We start from the raw sequence: 24,031 nt of genomic DNA on the forward strand, positions 1-24,031 counted from the left end.
CTCACAGTGACTTACACTTTGTATTAAGGCCTTTTTAAAGGTGACCTGATCGGGCATTGTTCCACCTGGACCTCGTTGGGTAAAAGTGCACCTAACGAACTTTCGTGTGATTGGCAAGTTGCAATGCCTCACTGCACAAGCTGTATTGCTGGTCAGAGGGCTTAAAACAAATTGGCAACTTTTTGTGAAAGGATATAAGCTATAACTATAGTATTGTAGCGCTCTCGGGTTCACGGGGGTATGCGCCCTCGCCGCTGCCAACTCAGGTCGGCCCCCCACCGTTGGGGACTCGAAGCCGGGCCTCCAGCATCACTCAACAGGGACCCAGCCAGTTGTGCTAAAGGGAAATCTCCTGTTACCCCGACGGCTGTGGTCCCTGCTATTCACAGGGAAGGGCGGTGACGTCACCACACCAGTAACCCGGCTTGCATAACCTGCAATGGTGGCCGTATGCGTTACAGTATTCTCATTCCAGAAAATGTTGCATTTCTTTTTTCCATCAGTATACATTGACAGGTAACATGTCTGTGGGAAATAAACTGCTGCTATACGTGAAGCTGGTGAAGTAACCTCAAAGTGAAATACATTCTTAGCTTGATCCATGATGCTTTGAAAATAATCTACTGTAGTTTAGCAAATAAAAATGGAGCAGAAATAATCAACATCAAAAACTGTTTGTCGGGTTTTACTCTGCTTTCCACTGTGGCCCTGCACTGGATAAAGGAGTTTAGAAAACAGATGAAAGCAGGGATGGATAACAAAATTGTGATGAGCAATATTCTAAAAGAAAATACTTTAATCCATCAATCCATTTTCTAACTGCATCTCCCAATTCAGGGTCATGGGGAAACCGGAGCCTATCCCAGCAAGCATCGGGCAAAAGGCAGGATACAGTACATCCTGGATGGGATGTCTATCCACTGCAGGGCACACACAGACACAACTACAACCAGTCTCACATGCACATTCACACCGGGACCAGTTTTCCCAGAAGCCGATTAAATACCCAATACAACTTGAGGAAACTTGAGCACCTAGAGGAAACTCATGCGAACACGGGGTGACCATACAAACTCCACACAGATAGCACCCCAGCACGGCAAGGCAGCAACACTGACCACTGCACCCTGAAACATACCTTAATATTATCTGGTATTTAATATTGTATATACTACTTACAATTACCATATGCCTACACTATGGTAGACTTATGGTGTCACTTAGTGATTCCTACTGCTGGGTTGAAATAGTCATTGCCCATCAACTCAGAAACTCATACCCCTCAGTGGGACTGTAGAAACATTCGCGAATAATTGCAGTTGGCATACAAAGCATTCGCTTAACAATTGAATTGTGTTGCTTTTGCATTCATAAATCAAAAGAATTACAACAGCTAAAGGTTTAGTAGCTGTATACTTTCTAAATGTGAAGTTTAGCCCCCTTTCAATTCACCAAAGAGACATTTTGGGGCTGCAAAGTAGTATATTAATAAGGAATGCTGTCAAACACCTGGTGGTTATTTAAGAAGGCATGAAATTCACCAGTATGAGGGTCTGAATATTTTGCCACAACCCAATATCAGTTTTCTTGTGGATTGTAATGGTTTGACTAGACCTATGTTATGCCCTTTTCTAGCACTAGGTGGAGGTGAATCTTCGTTTGGGCTTCGCTGAGCGGTTCAGCCACTCTTCACTAATGTTTTTAGGAGGGGCTTCAGAGCTGTTTTGCGATATTCCATATAATTTAAAACTATTTCAACGGCCTGCGGGATGTTCAATTTTTTACTGCATCAAAATGTTCTCGAAGAGTTTTAGATTAAGTTGTGACGGACATTCGGCTAACAGGATTCCTCTGTGATCAAGATTTACAAATCAAGTACGCACAACTTCAACTTTCCACACCCTGGGTCACTGCCTGCAAGAGCCCCGTCGCAGATTGATCACGAACCTCCAAGCCCCTTCCGCCTTACGTACGCCAGTGACGTCGACCTTCCCATGATGCAGCGGGGCTCTGCTAGGGAAAGATGGCCGAGGGCGGAGCGGCTGATCTAGAAACCCAGCGAGCTGAGATCGCGGCGCTGCTGAAAACACAGCTGCGGAAGGGAGACACTTGGTAAGAGGGGACTGTTGCTGTATGGGAGCACTGTGGCTTGAGATAGACAGCAGTGGCACGGGCTGTCATCTCAACGGGGCCGTGGGAAACCCGCAAGCATGGCCCCTGTTCTCAGACATTTAAGAGGCTCACTGGAGCTGATTAGCTGTGGGAACAGTGCGACCGGCACTTTTAGGACTTCTCCGGTGTGAAAAAGTCCTTGTCGTTCACATTTGGAATGCCACCGAGTGACATCTTAGTTTCCCTTACGTGATTGCTGTTTGGGGGCTCCGTAGCTGTCAGAGAGAGGCCGGTGAGATTAAAATAGGTTCTTGAAGTGAATCAGCTTGCTCGCCTTCTGCAGGAGCGAGGCGGAGAGCCGAGGGCAGCCACCTGTCAGAAATACTTCGCAATCGGATCTACAAGTGTCACCAATAAGCATAAAACGCACACTTGGTCCGACGACCTGCATGATGAAAAACGTGTGCCCCGCTTCAGGAAAGCTTCAGAACAGGGTGCTCGATTGTCCATCTGTTCCCACGAAGGCTGCGGCTTGCTGGTCATTCATTGTGTTCTAGGAGATAAATACGAGCTACTGTAGCGAGTTTCTACATTTGTGCGTATGTGTCTTTCCCTAATTCCTTCTCAGAAGCTATCAAATTAAAAGCGCTCGTCAAGTACGCATCGCAGATGGAGATTTTTGTAATTGTCATCGGTTCTGCACAGTTGTGGATCTGTGCCGAGTTTTGTATTTTGACTGACAGGTCGCACATGGTCAGTATGAAAGTGCAGATTCCGAATTGAAAATATCGAGTTGGAATACCGAAAAGGGCAGCCTTAGTGTGTTTTGAGTTGAGCAAATACATCCAAAAAAGTCATTTTCGTTTGTATTAAATACTTTTAAATGATATTTTTGAACACTGTGTATAATCCATACGATTTTAGAACTTCCTGGGTGTTTCAAATACTGTGTTTATTTGTGATCCTTTGAACATAATCTTAATAGAACTGAAAGTTCAGTTCATTACATTTGAGCTCTTCTGCAGTCTTATTATTAGGGCACATTTTGCTGTCAGTGGTGGGAAAGCCTGCCTTGCAAAATTATTCACCCCCTCCTTTCCCCCTTCCTATTTATTTGAATTACAAATTATGGATGCATGTTGTTTTAAAGACAGTATTTCAGTATGTCTGATCTAGACTGCTCAAATATGTGAGCTAAAAAAAATAAAAAAAATAAATGTCAGTAAAAGGTGCAAAGAAAAATCAAAAACAAAAGAAAATGTATTGATTGAATAAGTATTCACACTCTTTGCCGTGGCAAACCTCATTTGGGTCAAGTGCACACATTAATTTCTCTACAGTTGGTTGAATGGAGGGTCAGCATGGTGAGCCAGTAGCTGTCATGGCTGTATGGAGCCCTGGGTTCAATTCCAAAGGTTCTATCTGTGTGGAGTTTGTATGTTCTCCACATGCTCATGTGGGTTTTTCCTCTGAGTGCTCCAGTTCTCTCCCGCAGCCCAAAGACTGCGCCTTCTGAGAAAACTGGCCCTGGTGTGTGTGTGTGTGTGTGTGTGTGTGTGTGTGTGTGTGTGTGTGTGTGTGTGTGTGTGTGTGTCCCATCCAAGGTGTACCCTGCCCCACACCTGTTGCTTGTCAGGTTAGGTATTGGTTACCCAGTGATCCTGTATTGTATAATGCATTTGACCCCAAATGTATGGATGGATAGTTACATGGACCCAGACTGCGTGCAGTATCCCTTCGAGCATGCTGAAGTGGAACATACCGCCCAGACATTGCCAGGCTGAGCAGCCGGGCAGAAAGGAAAGTGGTGAGAGATGCCAGGGTGAGCCACCGACAGCCTTGGAAGAGCTACAGAGTTCAGGGGCTGAGATGAGACAAAACGTCCATGGGTTTCCATATCCTAGTCCCTCCACAGATCTGGCCAGTTTGATAGAGTGGCAGAACCATCTCAGCAGAGCTTGTTCCTGCAAACATGGGGCAAAAGGTTTTGTGATCGAGCAGCTGACCATTATGTCTAGTGCAAACCCAACACATCATTCCTGGGCGCAAACTGTTCCTGGGTAAATGATCATTCACTGACTAATGTTTGTACCGGCTGCTGTTAAATCCACACCTTTTACAGCTACCATCATGGTCATTTATACTTTAAGAAAAGATGAGGAGTTTTCAGATCTGTACAACTGCAGACCTCATGCCTTGAAAGAGCAGGTAACTGAAAGAGATTAAGTACAGCTAATTAGTAACTCAAGTAGTATTGATTCTGATGATCTCATCATCTGTCATAGAAGGCATTGGAGCTTTATTTCCTGATCAGCAGTTAGCGCAGTCAGGGCTGTATCTCCAGTGTACTGTAGTTCAGTAAGCACAGGGAAGCCTCATTCTACAAGCCTATGATCTAATGCAGCTGCTTCTGTGGTTCTTCGTGGCCGTGGTTTTTGTAAAAAAGGGAAAAAAAAACTTTTTCAATCTATTAACAAATAGAAGGGATTTAATGCTACAAATAAAGGCATCATTTTTCTGTGACCTGAAGCAGCCTCAGCCTATCCTGGAGTTAATTTCCTTACTTTCATGCTTGTGCATTTGAGAAAAGGACACTTTTCATGTAAACATCTGAACCACATACTGTACAGCCACAGGGAAACAACATGTGCTGGAAGCTATACAGACAGAATGTGACTTGTAAGTGGGGATGTGTATGTACAGTACTGTATATATGTGTGGTACTTGACTTTTTGTATTTTGGATACTTTTGATTGCTTATTTCAAGCCTTACATATTTTTCTTGACTCCCTGTGAAAATGTGATTACTGTATCTCGGAGACAAAAACTCTGGCTGCTGAAAATTCCTCTGTTTTCATATACCTTTAGGCTGATGTACTCCAAACATACAGTAATAGCTTTATGAATTATTTTCAGAAGCAATTCTTGTTCATAGAGTATTGCACATAACACCTAAAGCAAAGGCCATGGAGTTGCATAAAATACATGTTTGATGCAATAAGAGCAAGTAAAATCAGTTAAAATTCCTTCTTCAGTGGTCATACCAGTTACTGGTATGCCAATTGAAATTGTGCTGTAAGCATTATGACAAGGGTAGTTTAACCAATCAGTGTTAAGAGCTAAGGTGCAGAGCTTTGCCTAACATTCTCCAAATTTGCTGCGACTTTTGAAAATCAATAGACTGGGGAATTTGCACAGTCAAGCTGTTTGATGCAGGCAATCTGCTTAAAACCGGTAGAATCATTTCTTCACAGTGGCAATGATATGTTTCTTTAAGAAGAGCGTGACATGAGCCATTTCTGGGCTCAATGAAATAAACTGGTTCTCTGAGCTGAACTAGTCTGAGGGAGACAGCAATTAACTTTTTTACCGCCTTGAAAAGCTAGACATCGTTTGTTTGGATGTGAAATCCAAATCTCAACTCAGATTATGTTTAACTTGGACGCACATAAAGTGCAGTGTTCATCAAAGTGTGGCACAATGAGAGGACTACTAGCCATAAGAGAGAACATAGTTTGCTCTTACTGGTATCTATCTTTAGATTTTTCGGCACGATAAGGAGGATGTCCATACGGTACCATGAAGGAGGAGGGTTAAGTATCCTGTTGCTGAACGAATATATTCAACAAGCAAAGTAATAATCGGAAAAAATAATGTGTAATACTTAAAAGTATGTTGTGTTTTTTTTTAACAGGTATTTAGTAGATAGCCGCTGGTTCAAGCAGTGGAAGAAATATGTTGGTTTCGACAGCTGGGACAAATACCAGATGGGAGAACAGAATGTATATCCTGGCCCCGTTGACAACTCTGGCCTCCTCAAAGGTACATCATGCTTTCGGTTCTTTTCCCGGCTACCTCAGAGATGTGCTTCCCAATTAGCCGTGTGGCCTAGTGTGTTTAAACAGTGCCTTGCAGGAGTATTCTGACAGTGTTCACGTTTTGTTGCTTTAAAATCTTGCGGTCACGACTCTTTGAAGTGAGAATATTTCTTATACTGTATATCTAGTCCGCACATTCACGAACAAAGAAGTAAATCTTTAACTTGGATGAAAAATGGAAAGGGTATGACTTCGTAAGTATTCAAGCTTCTTGCTACGACCACCCTAAATGAATTTTGGTGCGCAAAATTACCTTTATGAGTTAGTTAACGAGTTAGTTACTTTGCAGGCAGGTGGAGACACACTTCATGCATTATTGGAGTAATCACTGACCAATACAACATGGTAATGTATACTAAATTTGCTGCTGGAAGAGGAGTTAGTGGCACCAGTAGGGGACGCTCACCCTGTGGTCTGTGTGGGTCCTAATGCCCCAGTGTAGTGATGGGGATACTGTACAGTAAAAAAGGTGTTGTCCTTCAGATGAGACATCAAACTGAGGTTCTGACTGTTTTGTCTCGAAAGAGTAGGGGTGTTATCCCGGTGTCCTGGCCAAATTTCCCACTGGCTTTTAACAATCCTGGTCTCCTAATAATCCCCACCTCTGATCTGGCTTCATCACTCTGTTCTCCTCCCCTTGAGAGCTGATGTGTGGGGCGCATCCTGATGCAGTTTGGCTGCTGTTGCATCATCCAGGTGGGGCTACATACTGGTGTTGGTGGAGGGGAGTCCCCCATTACCTGTTAAGTGTGAGTGACGTTTTATACAGGGGGGAAAGGATTTAACAAGGTGGACTGAGCAGAGGACACTAACTGGTGCTCAGTAACTTGTATAAAGGCATTAACACCTTCCAGGCTAGGTGAATGCACAAAAGCAATGCCTGAGAGAATGTTTAAACCCTCCCTCTCTGTGCATCCAGAACAGAGGGAACTGGGAAAGAGGTGGACAATCAGAGGTGCGCCAGCATCTGAACCTGTGCAGCCCTTGGGTGGGCAATGTACTGTATACCTGTTTCCCTGGATTGTGGTGTAAGGGCCTCTGGTGCATTTGGGGGCGAAACCCCATTTTGGTACTAGTGACAATTTCGGGGAACCCAGATTACCATTGTAATGGTACGTTCTTATAATGTGCTTTTCAATGTGTCCCATGAGTGCCAAGTGCCCACTCAATTCCTCCCAATTCTTTGTCTTGGATTATGAACCCAGTGAACTGAATTGAACACTAGGCCAAGATGGAGATCTGATCTTTGTCCCTCTGCCGTACAGATGGCGACTCCCAGGCCCTTAAGGAACACCTCATCGATGAGCTGGACTACATCCTGGTGCCCACTGAGGGCTGGAATAAGTTAGTGAGCTGGTATGGACTGACTGTGAGTCAAGAGCCAATAGCACGCAAGGTACAGTATACCTACCCCGGAGCTGAGCTTTTCATTTTCCTATGAAAATCATGTTGTTGTTTTTAAACACCAGACTAACATTTTATACTCGCTGCTATTAATTATGCATTTGATCTATATTGGGGCACCTCATAGCATATGTAAGGTTTGTAGAATGTAGCACACTTCCTATTATCTTCTCTCTCAGAGACATGCACAGCCAGTTAACATTTCTGAGTCCACTGTCCTTTCCATCATTGCAAACCGCTCAAATCCTGTTAGTCTTTATCTGCTGATCTCTCTCACGTTTGTCTTTCTGAGAAAGTCTGGGTCTGATGTGGCTTCTTTCAGGGCAGATGCTGCATAATACGATCATGTACAAAGTACCTCAAAGGTAGGTCTTGAGTAAATCCTGAGTAAATACCAAAAAAAATACTCATTCGGATGTTTCCATTGAATCAGCAGGGTATAGAAATAACCAGGCGTTCAAGTGAAGCCCTTCAAAGTTAAAAAAAAATGAAAGCCTGAGATCAAGTTCTTCGATACAGTTATGAATGTGTAAGCCTTTTTGATCCGTACTCGAGTAAATACAGTATTTAATCTGTCTAATAAACAGAGATTCCCTACCTATTAGATTATATTAATAATGCATTTTTGGCCACACCAGGCTTGCCACACTCTTAAAGAAAAAAAAAAACATTATCTGGATCCGAATCATAAAAGAAACATTTCAATTTATGGAACTGTTAACGTTTTTGTTTTATTTTTTACAATAAATCCATGTGGGTCCTAATGCCCCAGTATAGTGACGGGGACACTATACTGTAAACAGGCGCCGTCCTTGGGATGAGACGTAAAACCGAGGTCCTGACTCTCTGTGGTCATTTAAAATCCCAGGGCGTTTCTCGAAAAGAGTAGGGGTGTAACCCCGGCGTAGTGGCCAAATTTCCCATTGGCCCTTACCAATCATGGCCTCCTAATAATCCCCATCTATGAATTGGCTTCATTACTCTGCTCTCCTCCCCACTGATAGCTGATGTGTGGTGAGCGTTCTGGCGCACTATGGCTGCTGTCGCATCATCCAGGTGAGGCTGCACATTGGTGGTGGTGGAGGGGAGTCCCCATTACCTGTAAAGCGCTTTGAGTGGAGTGTCCAGAAAAGCGATATATAAGTGTAAGCAATTATTATTATTATTATAAATAGTAGAAACGTAGCAAGGTGGTCATTGCAGTCTGTTATAATATTGGATAACTTTCCCTCCTGTCTGAACACCTCTTCAGCAATGTTCTGAACAAATAACCTACAGATCTTGTAAAAGTTTCCATTTATCAGTCTTCTGTTTCTTATTTCAAGCTTGAGTTTTTATTCCGTTAATCCAGAAAACGATATATGCTGTGTTTAGGACAGCAGATGTATTTGGTTCAATACTGTCAGTGACCCATGATGAAGCTAGCTGTATCAGATTCTCGGAACTAGTGGGGAAAAAAAGCACACAGTGGAGCAGGCTTTGTGACTGTGCGTGTAATTAAAAGAGGCAGTATTTGCGTATCTAATGAAGCGAATTTAAACTGTTTCATTAGCAATCTTGCCGTGCACCTAATCTAATAATCGTTTTCTTAGTATGCCAATGTGCAGCTGAAATTGTGTTCATTTCAGTTGGCCAAACCAGTCAGCAAAGTTACAAATTAAGTAGGACTGAATTTCATGTTCTAAATCTTGCTTATTTGGTAAGAAGGGGATAATTGTGATATGTTACATGTAAGCCTTCATCTTCAGTATACTAAAGTATATAGCATAACTCTCATTGAGAGTTTTTGTCAAATATCTAATTGAAAAGTGTTTGGCAGGCCAAATTAAGCACTATATTTAACAATAGTACCTTTAGCCTTGTCACATATTCTGATACCAATAGAGGGTGCACTACACTGCAGTTGGAACATACTTTTAGTAGTAACATCAAGTGTCAGTTGTACTCCACGCTAGTGGTTTTAAGCCAATTAAAATTCATAATGCTGAAAACTGTAGCTTACATTTCCTTGGAAAATATGATTTGTACTGTTAAAGAGGTTTCAAAGTTAAATCGCAGACATTTAAAAGGTTACTTTCCCCATGAAAACTTCAGGCATTCATAACATTATAATGCATAAAGCACCATCAAGAGACGCACGAGAAGGAAGCTATTCAAACATACGTTTGGTGATTCTCAGGCTTTTTGGGTAGTTTTATTTACGACTTTATTGTTTCAGCCCCAGATGTGGGTGGCACTGTGGCACAGTGGGCAGCATTGCGGGTTTTGTAGCACAGGGGCCCTTGGTTAAATTCTGAACCTGGGGCTCTATCTGTGTGGAGTTTGTATGTTCCCCCCATGTTTGCATTGGTTTTGTCCTGGTTTTCTCCCTCATTCCAAAAACATACTGGGAGGTTAATTGGCTTCTGGGAAAATTGGCTTTGGTGTGTGTGTGTGCCCTGTGGCGTCACATCCAGGGTGTATCCTGCCTTGTGCCCATTGCTTGCCAGGATAGGCTCTGGCTCCCCAGCAACCCTGAATCGGGAGAAACAGTTAGAAAATGGATGGATGGCTTATTTTTCTAGAAAAATAAGCCATTTTAAAGTAAATCTTTTTAAAAAATCTTCAGTTTGATTAAGGACCTATATGATGCATTTATCCAAGAAGCCAGTTAACCTATGCTTATGCCTTTGGACTATTTGTCGAAACCAGAGTACCTGGTTTTGTTCCTCACAAATAGCTCGTCCCACGTAGCTCGTCCCACGTAGCTCGTCCCACGTAGCTCGTCCCACGTAGCTCGTCCCAGCACATGGCACATAGAACCCCAGGAATTGAAACCAGGGTCCCAACACTGACTGGCAGCATTGCCAACAAACGCACCACTGTACTACCCATCATACAGTTTATACAGGGGGTCTCCTCAAAGGGCCCCCACTTTCAAATTGGCAAGTGTAAATATGTTCTTTCAACATATAAACTGAACCAGCCCCTTAGAATTTCCATGATACTTCTATACTGGCAGCACGATTAGTTTGTATTATTTGTAGCCATTTCTTTTTATTCTGTCAATTTGATCCTCCCCCTTTGCCATGTATGTCAGGGGTATCAGATAGCTGCTATGTTTCTATTTTCAGAGCAGTCTAGATGACAGAAAAGCTACGCCGAATAACCTACAAGATACCATGGAGGTGTATTTTATTTTTCCTTTTTGGTTCTTATAAACACAGGTGACAGCTCATTGCACTAATTTCCATGTTTGTTGTTTGGATTTTAGCAACCTGATCTGCTCAGGTCGTTCAGTGACCTTGTTTTGGTGTGAAACAACAGCTGAGGACAGACTCAAATGAGCGTTAGAGGTTATGTGTTTTTAAGTGTTGTGCGTTGGGGTTTGTAGTTCGACAGTCATGTTTTTTTAGGGTTTTGCTAAAATCTTGGCATGTAGCTGTAGCAGGCAGGCAAGTAGGTGTAAGTCTGACTGATTTTATTTCATTTGCTTTGTAATCCTTTGCTAAAATGGACCAGGTTGGGTTGACCCTTACAGCTGTCTTCCTTCTAAGTTGCTAAATTAAGTATCTTGAGACTTTCTATATCAGGGGAGTGTCGTTGGCTGAAAAGGATCGAAAACACGTTACTAAAGACCAAGACTGATGTATTTTTCTTTTCTAAATTAAAACCAGGTAGGATCAAGCTGTGTGTGCCTTAAATTTCGCCAAGAATCTAATTTTAATAAAGTATTTTTTAATGTTAGGCACCGAGCTGGATTTTTTACAATTACACTAATATCATCATGGGGAAATGGAACTATTATGCCTTTAAGTAGTGAATTTGACATTTGTTCTGCCATTTTGTATGGTATGTGAGAACTTGGGTTGAGTTACATAAGGGGTTTTGTACATCAGATTTGCATGGCTCATGAGGAAAATTTGCCTCAGTTACTGATATACTGATGTCTTGGTATATCAGATATCTCCTGCTTTATGATATATCTTACAGCACTTATATCCCTTTGATGCTGTAGTTGTCATTTTAAATAGATTTTTGTGTTAAAGAGATATTACACTTTTGTTTTCTAGCACATCTAAAGTGCCAAATTGCACTACATTTGAGACTCAATGTGCAAAACACTTAATGTTTTTAGAAAACATTTGTTCTGACATGGGGGTACAAAATCTTCGTCAATAGCAGGAGAAAAGATCACAATCTTTGCAGTTTTACAGAGTTTTATTTTCTTTCTCATGTCATTCCCGTTGGTGTTGTGTTTTTTGCAGGTTGTTGAGCAGGGTATGTTTGTAAAGCACTGCAAAGTCGAGGTATATCTCACAGAGCTGAAATTGTGTGAAGATGGCCACATGGACAACGTTGTAACAAGACGATTTAGCAAAGCAGACACAATAGGTAAGAGGGATCTTTTGCGAGGTATGGTGGCATATGCAGTATATCATGTCTGTGTAAGTTAGAATAAATTCAACTTTCTGTAAATCTCCAATAAGCTGTTTTAGAGGAAAATTGCTGTAATTTAAGTAGTGTATTTCTCGATACAATTACCATACAATCAGATAAGAATAGAGAATAGTATATGACTCTTAAAGTTTACATTTAACTCTTCAAGATCTGAAAGCAGTGGTAACAGATTAATTTGGTGAAATGTCGATTCAGATGAAGTCGTTAAACCCCAAGTGGAATGGAAATTAGACACTGCCACTACCAAGTATGACTTGGTACTGTAAGTGCCCTGTAACAGATGCTACATTGATGACAACTACAGTTGTCAAATTCAGACAGATTTCTCCTGATACAACTGACAAAAACACATCCAGTAATAATGGTGCAGACCTTTAAAAAGCTCTAAAAAGGTCACGACAAAAGAGATGGCTGAACATTTTTCTCATGTTTAATTTCTTATGACCTGTTTAGAACATTTTTATGTGGTACAGATTTAAAGACACTAATGCTTGCATGAAAATTCAACAGCAGTTGCATTTCGCTGACAAATACATTCATATTCTACTAAGGAAATACCAAAAAAGGCAAGAATACCCCTTTGTTTGATATGAGTTATGACTTGTTAACACAACTAGAATTTAGAAGTATGAGTAAAAACACTTCAGAAATGCAGTTCTAGCTTTAATCTCTGTGACAACATGGCGACTTCCAGCACTTTCACAAAGTTCGATATTTTTGCCTCATTTGAAATGTATACATTTTTTTCTATGCCATCAATGAGATTTAATAACCGATCTCAGAAATTGGGACTGCAGTTCCCTTTTAAAGACCTCTTCTTGGTAGCACACGCATGATTGCAATTTCTTTCAGCACAGTTTTGTGTAGGCGGGGGTCAGTCACAGGTTATACACTAGAATGTTCATCCCACTTCAACAGGTGTGTAATGAGATAGATTCATGTGAATATGAATGCCAGCCCCTATGTGGCACCTGCTTTTCAGATACAGTGCCTGCCAGTCTGTGCTTTGTTGTTTTCATATTGGTTAGAGCTACATGTAGATGTGGACTCACCAGGTTCTGATCACATACACAGGTGTACCTTACTTGAATGGACCCATACTGTTCTGACCTGGGGACGTTCTTGTTAGAAACACTTTCAGATGATGAAATTACATTGGTTGTTTACCTTGGACCTTTACTTAACTTTGCCCCATCCATTATCCTTCTGAAGGCCAACAGTGGCAACGTAACTATTAATCCGGGCACAGCATCGTTGACATTTCAATTTCCCGATTCATCATGTTGGATAGCGCTTCCGAATAACTGTAATGGAATGTTTCTGGGACACTCCTGGAGCGTGCCCGAGTCACCCCTCGGATACATTTCATGAAGGTGTGGTGCAGAGCGTGTGGTTTGGCCCAGTTGTAGGACTGTAAAAGCCCTCTGAGCACAGCAAAAATCTGGTAATCTGCTAAAATCTGGAAATTCAACTCTATTGCAGTAATAAGACTTCAGGTGGTGACGTTAAGGCTTTGTTAATTTTAATTAGCATTAGTACACTGGCAACACCCTTCATTTATACAGAATATGGCCAGACAATGGTGACATTCAACTGAGTGGAAGCAGGTAAAAGAATCCAAATAATATGGCCTCTGAATCATTATGCTGTGTATTTGATGAGTCTTGACAAGGGCTTGATCAAACCTGTTTAGCCCATCGGTAGCGTGTCCAATTCCACCTTTTCCAACTAGTGTTTAAACACTATACCCATCTTCGCTTGGTTTGCATTCTCAGTGACTTACTACACACTTTTGACATTCTTAATAAAAACATACCTATTTTTTAACTACTCAAGATCATCTTTGGATCTAGGGACCCCTTTTTGAAACACTCATGAACACTAGCGTGCTCATAAATCCCCCTTTTTCGGGCTAATATGTTTGTTGGAGCATTAAAAAGCAAATGAATGAGTTTTGTCGGAGAAACGTTTCTGCTCCCCTTTAAAAGACAACCAGGAGTCCGTCTCGGAAGGTAATTGTTTTTTCCCATGTGCATGGGAGAGAAACACACAGAGATGCTCGGTGTTTCTCAGAGTGATTACAGTCCTTAAATGTGTTTCTGTTATCTATCACACTACCCTGTGCTAATCAGATTGGCAGGATTCCAGAATCACACTCATCTTCATCTTTCCTATTTGCCAAAGATAATTTCTTTAAACACAACTGGTTACTTAGTTTTGTAGCACACGTTCCAGTATAACACAGTAATGAATTATATAGTAAACCTTGTGTGCAGCATCCTTCCATTCCAGTTCAAACTACTAAAATACCTTCTAAAATACTGCAGTGTCTGCAGGAAAAGTGTGTACAAAATTCATGAAGACCCTCTCAACACTTGTACATAGGGGGATATCCAAGAGCTGAGATGGCATCATTCCCAATAACTAATACATTGGTAATATGGTCATTAATTTTTGACCGTGTTTGTTTTTCAGACACTATCGAAAAGGAGATGAGGAAAATGTTTAGCATCCCCGATGAAAAGGAAACTCGATTGTGGAACAAGTACATGAGCAACACGTTTGAGCCTCTCACCAAGCCTGACAGCACTATTCAAGACGCTGGTCTTTACCAAGGACAGGTAGGCAACGCCGCGCTGCCTTCAGAAAGCGTTTTGCATGCTTAACCGGTCTGGCATTTGCTTACAGTCTCAGTCTCATCACGTATTAGTGTGAAAAACGCTAATGGTAATTAATGCTTTGCGCTAAGGGAAACCCAAGGCTAAACTTAACTCCAAAAGCTTACTACACAGTTAACTGATATTGCTATTTTTTTGACTGTATAAGATAAGAAGTATGAACAAATACCATTTCTTAAAGTGAATGGAAGTAACATTGTCATGCATTAGGTCAAGTAAATCTTGATGCAACGTGACACTAATTGTGGCAACAAAAAAGATCATGATACTAAATACGGGCGGCATGGTAGTGCAGTGGTTAGCATTGCTGCCTTGCAGTGCTGGGGCCCTGGGTCCAATTCCAGGCCTGGGGTGCTGTCAGCATGGGGTTTCTATAGTATGTTCTCCCCATGTTCACGTGAGGTTCCTCAGGGTGCTCTGGTTTACAGACCAGAGACATGGTGGTACGTCACCTTGTGTTTGTGTCTGTCTGTGTGGACCCTGTGGTAGACTGTCGTCTCATCCAGGGTGTGTCCCACCTTGCGCCTACTGTTTGCTGCAACCCTGAATTGGATGAAGTGGTTGGCAAATCTGCTAAGGAACTTTTAAAATAGTGTATTTGATATAAATACTGTATTTTAGTGTATTACTAGCCAAACACTTTAAGCATGCAACCTAGGACATACAAAGATCGCAGATTTTAATACAGTACTAAGTGTGCAAGCTGAATCAAACAAGAAAACACTTTTTTCCCCATCGTTGAGAGCTAGCTAGCCAATTTCAGAAACAATTGAACTTTAAAGGTTCTTCATGTCATTTGTACCTTGGAAATAATGCGTTCTTTGTTTGATTACTTTTTCAATGCACTGTATATTATAGTATTCACCCCCTATCAATGGTGTTCCAATTTACTGAATTAAGATAAGCTAAGCTTTGTCCCCTAGTGTGGAAGTCGTATGGAGACACGTTGCTTCTGTACATCTCATTAGACACGTCAAACATCGAGGCTATCCACCACTATTGCACATGCATAACTCATTGCAAAAAAAAAAAACCCTTACCACACGTACTGTAGTTGTTACAGCATAAACAGCTTATACTGATCCAATTGCTATGTATTTGTATAAACGGTTTTAATAGATAAGGGAGCAAATGACTATTTTGATCTATTTAAGCTACATTTGGGAACTCTAAAATGTGTCCAGTGGAAAGAAGTTGATATTCAGAATGAAGGATATGAAAAGGATCCGAATGTCCAATCACGAATTGTTCAAAAACTGTCTTCAAAGAAGAATGCTGCTTCACTTTCATAACCTTCATTGCTGTTTGGACAAGATGGGTGATTTTTTATCTTAGCTGGACTGATAAATTACCAGACCAGACTGTTATACCATATCTAATAACGCTCTCGATTACAGCATGGTAAAAGAGGAGCTCTATTTCCTGTGCAACTCCAAACACTCTTTATCTGCCCCCCAAAAAACAAATCATTACAAATAGTGCAAACATATTTCGAAAAGTGAAAATATTTAATGAAAAAACAATGTTCAAACTGAACACTTTTGTGGGTTAAATGATAGGGAAAACTGCAGTTTGCATACATAGTGGCAATAGTAAGTCTTTTTGGGGAAAAGTCTACCAATTTTGCACCTCATTCTGCTGTGTAAACTTACTCAAGCTCTGTCACATTGTTTCGGGGTCGTTGATAGACAGCTATTTTCCCAATTTTGACGCAGATTTTCAGTAGAATTTAAGTCAGAATTTCAGCCCTTTGGTTTGAGTCATTGTCCTGCTGAAAGGTAATTTTTTGTCCATTTGTGGTTCCTTTGCGACTGAAAGTGGATTTGCTCTAAAATTTGTTCTTCGCTCTGTATATTTTCCCCTCATGGTTCCCAGGCCCTGGTGCTGACATAACATAACACTGCCACCATCATGCCTGACAGCAGTGATGTTGAGGACTGGGTGATTCTTTGCACCCAATGTACCACTTTGCATTTAGACCACAAAGTTCCAATCTGGTGTCATCTGAAACAAAACCTTTAGCCACATTTGCTATATCACTTAAGTGGTGACTTGTGGACAACTCCCACTCAGCTACTGAATGCCTTAGCTTTTTCAGAATTAGTCACGCAGACTGACACAGGGTGGACAGGTACGACTTCCAGTTCTTAATAATGGTTGAATCTGTGCCTGACATTCCCTGCCTGACCGAGGGATCTTACAGAATCAGACATCTTGTGAATCTCTGTTATTCCACTCAGATCATTCAACAAACGAATTGTAAAAGAATTTTTTGCACCCCTGAACAAATTTAGGTTTGCCATTGCAAACATACTCCTAGCAATCAACATACAGTTCTTGATTTGTCCTGCAGTTTTTGCGGATATTTAACTTCTTTTAAAGGTATTCAGTATGAGCATTCAGGTTTTGATTTCAATTTGACCACAGTCAAATTTGACCACAGTCAAAGTGTGTACTTATTATTTAATATAACATGTAATTCAGCAAAATGGGACATCATTGGAAGAGGGCAAATACTCTTCTGTTCGGGCATGACGTCTTACAAAACTGTACATTGCTCTTGTCGTATTTAATATTTCTATTTAGTTTTGTCGTGTATTAATTGGGAATTGGTATGTGTCAGTGGGATGTGATGGCTATCCGTGACTACAGTCATAGCTGTTGGTGGAATAACCAAGCCCGGAGAGGCAAGTGAATGAGACTTATGTGGTCCCATTTAATTGTTTAGCCTTCTGTATGTGCCTGGCATTTCACTTGAGGAATTCTTCTTAGTGTGAACGTAGTGTGCTTTGTCTCCATTCCCGTGATTGTATTTGTATCTCTGATAATCAAAATATTCTATTAACTGATGTATAATTAACATACTGTACAGTATGTTACTTTTTCCATTGTAAAAACCTCGGGTTGTTTTTATCTCTTCATGTTTGCCATTCCTAAATTCCCATTTCTAATAGGCTTGTTTTTTTTAAAACAAAATTGGTTCTCTCCATCTGTGTTTGTTTCTGTTTTGGACAAATACCTGTCTGAGTTTTTTAAATTTAAGTCACAAAAACGAAGTGTTTTGATTCTCTTGCTTTGTACCGGACTTACATTTGAGGATATCCCCACTGATAGCGATGAATGAAAAACAGTTCAGCAAAGCAAAAAAAAAAATCCTTATTGTTACAGCCATAATGGGTTTTGACACCCAACTCTTTTCGTTTAGACATTTTAAAGTTAATGAGCATTTACCATTAGGCTTTTGCACAGTTGACCAAAATGACTTCTGTATAGGTCTGACAAAGAAGAGATAGAATTGCAGACTATATATTTGTGGGCTCATGAGAAACTTCAGATTGTTCTTTGTATTGTTTGATAAAGAGGGATTGGCACATGTGCGTGAGCATTGTTAACTAATAACATATTAAGAGCTGGTCAAACAGCCACAGGGGAAGCGAAACTCGAAACTCATTGAAGCCTTGCATGCTATATGTACCACAATGTTTCTGAAACCAAATTATGTCAGTATTTACTGTAAATGAGGGAACTGGTTAGCCTAGTAAGAGCTCAGCTCCACAAAACTGAGGCCAAGTAAATTGCAAACTGTTCTGGACTGGTTGGACAAGAGTGAAGGAGATAGCTGTGTTTTTTTAAGAACAGTGGTATGTCGAATGTGTTGTTTGGACAATTGAATCTATAGTTGTATTACTTTATACGTAGTTGTGTTCAGATTACTTCATGAAAAATGAAGTCATGTCTGCTGTATGCCGTGTTGGAACACTGTGGCTTCTATTCTGTCTGAGCAGACAGCAGGCCTTTGTGGGAAAGACAATATCGCATTTGTAAGATCCATATTGTAATGTAAACATTCAAAAAAAATTCAAACAAAATGTATTGGCTTTGCAAATTAGGATTTGATTTAGCCTAATTATTGCCTAATCGGGAAAAGCCTTTCACTGTGGTTTCTGGTAGTTTGTTGATAATTGCACATCAATTGTACCTGTCAACAGAGAGATTAGGCCCTACATACTGTATACAGTGGCAAGAAAAAAATTGAAAGACAACTGCAGAGTGATATGCTGTGAAAGGTATTTATTGCTTAAGTTAATGTACATTAAATGTTTCATATACACTTGATCTGTTTCTAAAACCTCCCACCTGCAGCAGATGAGTTGAAAGGCAGTCTTGCTTATTTAGAATGTATCTGATGCCATTTTCTCAGATAGGTAGAGACTGCTTTTGTATAACATATTGTTTTTTAATGTACTATTCAAAACAGCCGAATTTGCTATCACTTTATTTTCTTACAGCTAAAGTAGCTTGAAAGCACTGATTTCATTCGCAGAACTCGGATTGCCCAAGTGATCCCGTTCCTGTACTTTCTCTCCAGGCCTCTAGGGGGCACTGTTTGTTTGCATGGCTTGTGTGTGTTGCAGAAGAAAGTGAAAATCATGCCTCGTTGGCACAAACTTACAGGAGGGAAGACCATGCAGCCTATGGCTTTGCTAGCTGGCCCTGGTGTGTGAAAGCATAGCTGGGCTTCCAGTCACACGAGGTGGCCTTGCAAACTTATTTTGGTGAAGTTTACAGTTTATTCGCGGTAGAATCTTGTTTTTTCTTTTGCTTGTCGGTCTGAAAGTAGATTTTATAGTGTATTTTTACAGAACGTAAGCTGGCAAAGCTTTCGGTTGTTTGATGTTTTTGTGCCAACTGTAGGTTTGTACCCAGGCTTACTTTGTGCTGGTGCTTGTAGGTCTATAATGGATTCCAGGTTCCTCAATTTCAGTTATTTTTGATTGGCCTGCCAGCTTTTTACCAGCTCATGAGCTAGTATGTTGTTTATTCAGCTTAAGACAAGGTTGTTCATGGTACAATGAGAGATCACAAGATGACTGTTCATTACTCCTGTAGTCTACTGCTTCAGCTAACTTTGACCTTTTCTTCATTCGCCAAAATAAGTAATTTGTTTTAATGTCAACAGCTGGTTTAATAGACAGCTTCAGGATTTCAAGAAAATCAGTCATCTCCTAAAAGTAAAAGTAATTTTGTTTAAGCCATAAAACAGCACTCGATCCTTACAACTAGTAACAAATTGTTCCACTCTGTAGATTTTCAAGGTGGGTGAACTGGCAGAAAATATAAAAAACTGAACATGAGGAACTGTCCATATATTGTACCTGTTGTATTTAAGCTCAAAGTGAACTGCTTTCCACAAATGCGTTCTCAACACAGACGAATGCTTGTGGAAGATTTATGAAGTAATGATTTCCCTTGCAGGTTCTTGTTATAGAGCAAAAAAATGAGGATGGAACGTGGCCGAGAGGTTCTTCAGCAACCAAGTGAGTTTGTGACTGTGGTTTTGCTGTACAGCTTCCAACATCTCTGAGGAGACAAACACACACATCCGTCCAACAGAGTGACACTTATTGGATTCACATCTGGGATACTGTCTAGGTCCAGAAAAAAATAGGTTCTTCCATTATACATAGCGCTAGATACAGTGCAAGGAACACATTTTCAGTGTCTTGGGTTTATTCTTATTTATTAATGATGGTTTGACCCCACATACAGCAACATGAAATTGTTAGCTTATCGAACTTTATTTTTTTAAATCTACAACTTGTGGAAAGACCAGTTGATCCGATCAGTCCACAGTCAAAACCAGCTTTGACCAGACACTTAAACCTTTGTTTTATTGAAGGAAATGGGTTACTAATTGGCAGCCAAGCCTGGATGTGTTTCTTCATTAACACTCTGAAACAAGTCTGCAGTTGCCCTTAATGAAAAGGAAGTGAGCCTTGAGTGAGGTTGTTTGCTCTGCCCGCTGTTTATGGTGATTAACTTAATTTAACTATTATTTAACTTATAATTTAAGTAACTCCCATTTAGACTGTCCTACACTAGGTCTCTGAAAATGATGTTCACTGTTTCTATTAGTCTTACGTCCACCACTGTTGGTTTTCTTTTCGTTTTAAATTCTGCTTTAGTGATTGCCGTTTTGGGGGACATTGTTGGGTATAATTCCAAGCTCGTAAGCCTATTTCTTGGTTTGTCCAGACAAACTGGTAAAAGCACTTCAGATTGATTTGATTGGATCTTGCTTAACAGTTCATGCCTGCTCAACATCCTGTAAGTTCAGCCACACCCAATCCACAATTGTGGGTAATGCAAAAGATTTACATTGTATTGATCAAGGGTGCATTTAAATATATTGATCTCTATTACGTTGGACACTCTGTAAGCATTTGTAGTGGAACACCCAAGAAGGGAGCTTACGTCTCAAAATGAAACCAAAGTGGTTGACAAGTTCTTAGTTACAGAGACAGAATTCCCACTGAAGTTCCTACTCTAGGATTGTCAGGTAAAAGATTCATTTACCTAGGGTTAATCAAATAAAACATAGCATGAGAATCCCGATATATCTGAGCATTCATTAGCAGCATTACATCATATGTGGACTGAGAAGGTTTTAGACAGGTTTTATTTCAAAAAGAAGTTGGGTCTTCCTGAAACCATTATCTCCATTTGTTGAAAATAGAATTAAGAAGCAGGTGTGTGGAATTCATGAGAGACAGATAAGAGACCATTCTGGATCTTGGCGTGAGCCAGACCTTTACTGAATAGGCTCAGATCTCACAAACTTTAGAAGTAACTCATACATTTTCCTGTTAACGGTTGGTTCTGATCTTTCTTTTTTGTGATATGACAAGAAGGGAAAATGAGTTGATACAGCTCATTTCATAGATATCAAGGTAACATAATATGAGATTGAGTAAAATGAGATGCGCACTGGAATGTACAGGTGGAAGTCACCTGTCTTGAAATGGTAAATTGCTTTTTTTAGCAGTTCTAGAAACTCTTGAAAGATGATGAGTTTCTGTCATACACCATCAAAAGGATTCATTTATATAATGAGAGCAAGTTTTTTTTGTACAATATTTCTACTCGTAAGGATTTGTTAGAAAATAGAATATTTCCAGGACTTTTTGTCAGTGAAATACATATTAGTCCCACATTATCAACAATGTTTCAAGCAGTTCTGTTTCACCGGTAGAATCGTTTCCTCATTCAGTACAACAGGGAATAGCAGTTAAATGTTAGAATAATATATTGGATCTCCCTGTTTGGCACCACCTACCAAATGTACTGTTTTCCTCATATTTTGAAATAAAAAATCCTAAACGTTTTCTCGATTTCTTGGTTTATTACCAGGGACGTGACCTAAAAAAATGTACCTTATTTAGGTTTATATCTGTAGGGAGGTTAAGTTAATTCCTGGAAGGCTTTCCTGTCAGTCAGTACCATGCATAGATGCTCTAATCTAATCTAAATTGTCCCTTTCTTGTTGGGGTAGCTTTCATGAAGATTTCATACTTTTCAGTGCTCAGTTTGGCCCCTGAACGTTCAGTATTGGCTATAGAGAAATAGAGCCAGATGATCTTCATGTGTGGTGGCTCTGTAGCCTTTCTGATGTTCTAATGAACCCAAATTCTCAGACAAAGAGAAGCCATTTAGTGCATCTCAATCCTTTTATCAGTATCCTTCAGTCTGTGGAACATGAAGCTGTTTTCCAGTGTTCCATTGGGATCTCTCTTACAAAGCTGTTGTATACAAAAGTGATCAAATACTTTTACATAACAGAATAATGTGGAAATTATTTAATCACTTCTGTAATGCGTTTTGAAATTCAAACTTCCTCACTGATGTTATGATTTAATGATTTTTGAAAGGTCTGCAATCAGCAGTCGTTTTCTGTCTGACATACACGACCTAATGTGGAATCGCCAATTGCTTTAGGACCCAGTTCTGATTCCCAGACCTGCTGGGGTAAAAATAGCTCCTGCAGACATACTCCTTTAACACAAAGGCCTGCAGAACCATTCGTTGTCATGTTGCAAGCTCTATAGTGCCTGGCAGGAGAGTTAGTGCCAACACGGGGGAGTGGTGCATCTTGTACTGATGTCCATATAGCCTGCAGGTATATCACCCAGCAGCTCACAACTGGCAGCCCCACTGAAGCTCAGCAGGTGTGAACCCGGCCAGTACCTGGATGGGAGACCGCCTGGGAAAAACTAAGGCTGCTGCTGGAAGAGGTGTTAGTGGGGCCAGCAGGGGGCTCACCTTGACGTCTATGTGGGTCCTAATGCCCCGGTATAGTGACGGGGACACTGAAATGCAAAAAGGCACCATCCTTCAGATGAGATGGAAAACCAAGGTCCCGACTCTCTGTGATCATTAAAAATCCCGGGGCGTGTTTCTTGAAATGATTTGTGGTATTAACCCCAGTGTCCTGCTCAAATGTCTCTCTAGCCTTTATAACTCATCGCCTCCTCATAATCCTCGGGTATGAATCTTCACTCTGCCCTGCTCCCCACTGATAGCTGAAGTGTGGTGAGTGTACTGGCGCACCTTGGCTGCTGTTGCATCATCCAAGCTCTATATTATTTTTAGTAGTAGGAATGCTAGACGGCAAGAGCCTGGCAAGTTTCAGGATTGCTACCCCTGCCACCTCCCACTCCCACACACTCAGTATAGACGTGCCAGTATAGTCATCTGGTTCAATATAGCCTCAGTGCAGTCAATATAGCCTGCATTTAGAGCTAAGGCCTTTGTTATTTTGAGCCACCCAGAAGCCCCATAACTTAGATTTTTAAATTGGGTTTTTGCCCCTACCTTTAGCCTTTATCCTTAAAAGCGTAACAAGAAATCGAACAAGCTCGCTCTACGAGTCACCTGTACCAGATGATCTGTGGTCTGTACGCTAAGTTAACAGAGCTTTGATAACGATGGGCCTGTCCAGGTCGCTTGTGTGTAAGAAGGGAATGTACCCCCCAAAAAAATAGATCCCTCTGTCACCCCATCTTTCATTTTCCTGAACATTTGCTGTGACGGCCACTTTTCTTTTCATGAACTTGTGTGAACGAGCTCTCTCACCGTCGACATGGCTCGAAGGACGTCACTGACTGAACATCTTTATTATTTCGAAGGGCTTCAGGTGCCTCCAATCTTTCAACTTTACCAAAGATCTCGCCCTCATCTCTCACAAACAGTTATGCCAGCTTCAACAACAGAAAGTAAGCACCTGTCAGAGCCGGCATGAAGGGGCAGTGTGATTGTAGTGGGCCGCCAGCATGGTTTTTACTTTTGCGTTCTACAAAAGCGCCGCGTTGGTCCTGGAGTGTAAAACCGAACATTGCCTGAGTTGGTGTTTGTGGTCCCCTGCTGTCTTTGCGCGCATGTTGATAGTCATTCACATTGGTCTGGGATTGTTCTCACTTGCCTTTCAAGTGTCTGCTTGCTGTCTATGTGTGACTTGTGTGTGTGGATTTAGTTGTGTCATACATAGTGCTGCAGCCAGCATGCATCAGCAGGCATGTCCATCGATGTTTTATGTTTTCTTTCATGCATCTGGTTTGTTTTGGGATGTCAGAACGAATGCAAGGAAGATCTCTTTTTTTTTAAGGTGTGAACAAGCAAAAATCTAAATATCAGTTGGTTGAACATGAGCAGGAGAGTAAAAAGGTCCTTGACATCCTACTT

General features: G+C 40.9%; 1 protein-coding gene across 6 annotated transcripts in view; it reads left to right on the top strand.

Annotated features, from left to right (window-relative positions):
• The first annotated feature begins 1,962 nt into the window (after window positions 1–1,962).
• The window catches only part of usp15 (ubiquitin specific peptidase 15), a 40,743-nt gene continuing 18,674 nt past the window's right edge, over window positions 1,963–24,031 (top strand). Inside the window, exons 1-7 of one of the 6 annotated variants that reach the window (XM_088646673.1) lie at window positions 1,963–2,112; window positions 5,807–5,934; window positions 7,256–7,386; window positions 11,642–11,768; window positions 14,310–14,455; window positions 19,769–19,830; window positions 23,479–23,565. In XM_088646673.1, the coding sequence (XP_088502799.1) occupies window positions 2,024–2,112; window positions 5,807–5,934; window positions 7,256–7,386; window positions 11,642–11,768; window positions 14,310–14,455; window positions 19,769–19,830; window positions 23,479–23,565 (770 nt within the window). In that variant the 5' untranslated portion in view covers window positions 1,963–2,023. Of the gene's footprint in view, window positions 2,113–5,806; window positions 5,935–7,255; window positions 7,387–10,459; window positions 10,601–10,648; window positions 10,839–10,861; window positions 11,051–11,641; window positions 11,769–14,309; window positions 14,456–19,768; window positions 19,831–23,478; window positions 23,566–24,031 lie in introns of those variants that run through there. The other 5 variants (XM_088646674.1, XM_088646676.1, XM_088646675.1 and 2 more) reach the window with 5 other exon arrangements.

The sequence above is a fragment of the Lepisosteus platostomus genome, chromosome 9 (genome assembly GCF_059453375.1).
Source record: "Lepisosteus platostomus isolate fLepPlt1 chromosome 9, fLepPlt1.hap1, whole genome shotgun sequence".
Taxonomy (NCBI): domain Eukaryota; kingdom Metazoa; phylum Chordata; class Actinopteri; order Semionotiformes; family Lepisosteidae; genus Lepisosteus; species Lepisosteus platostomus.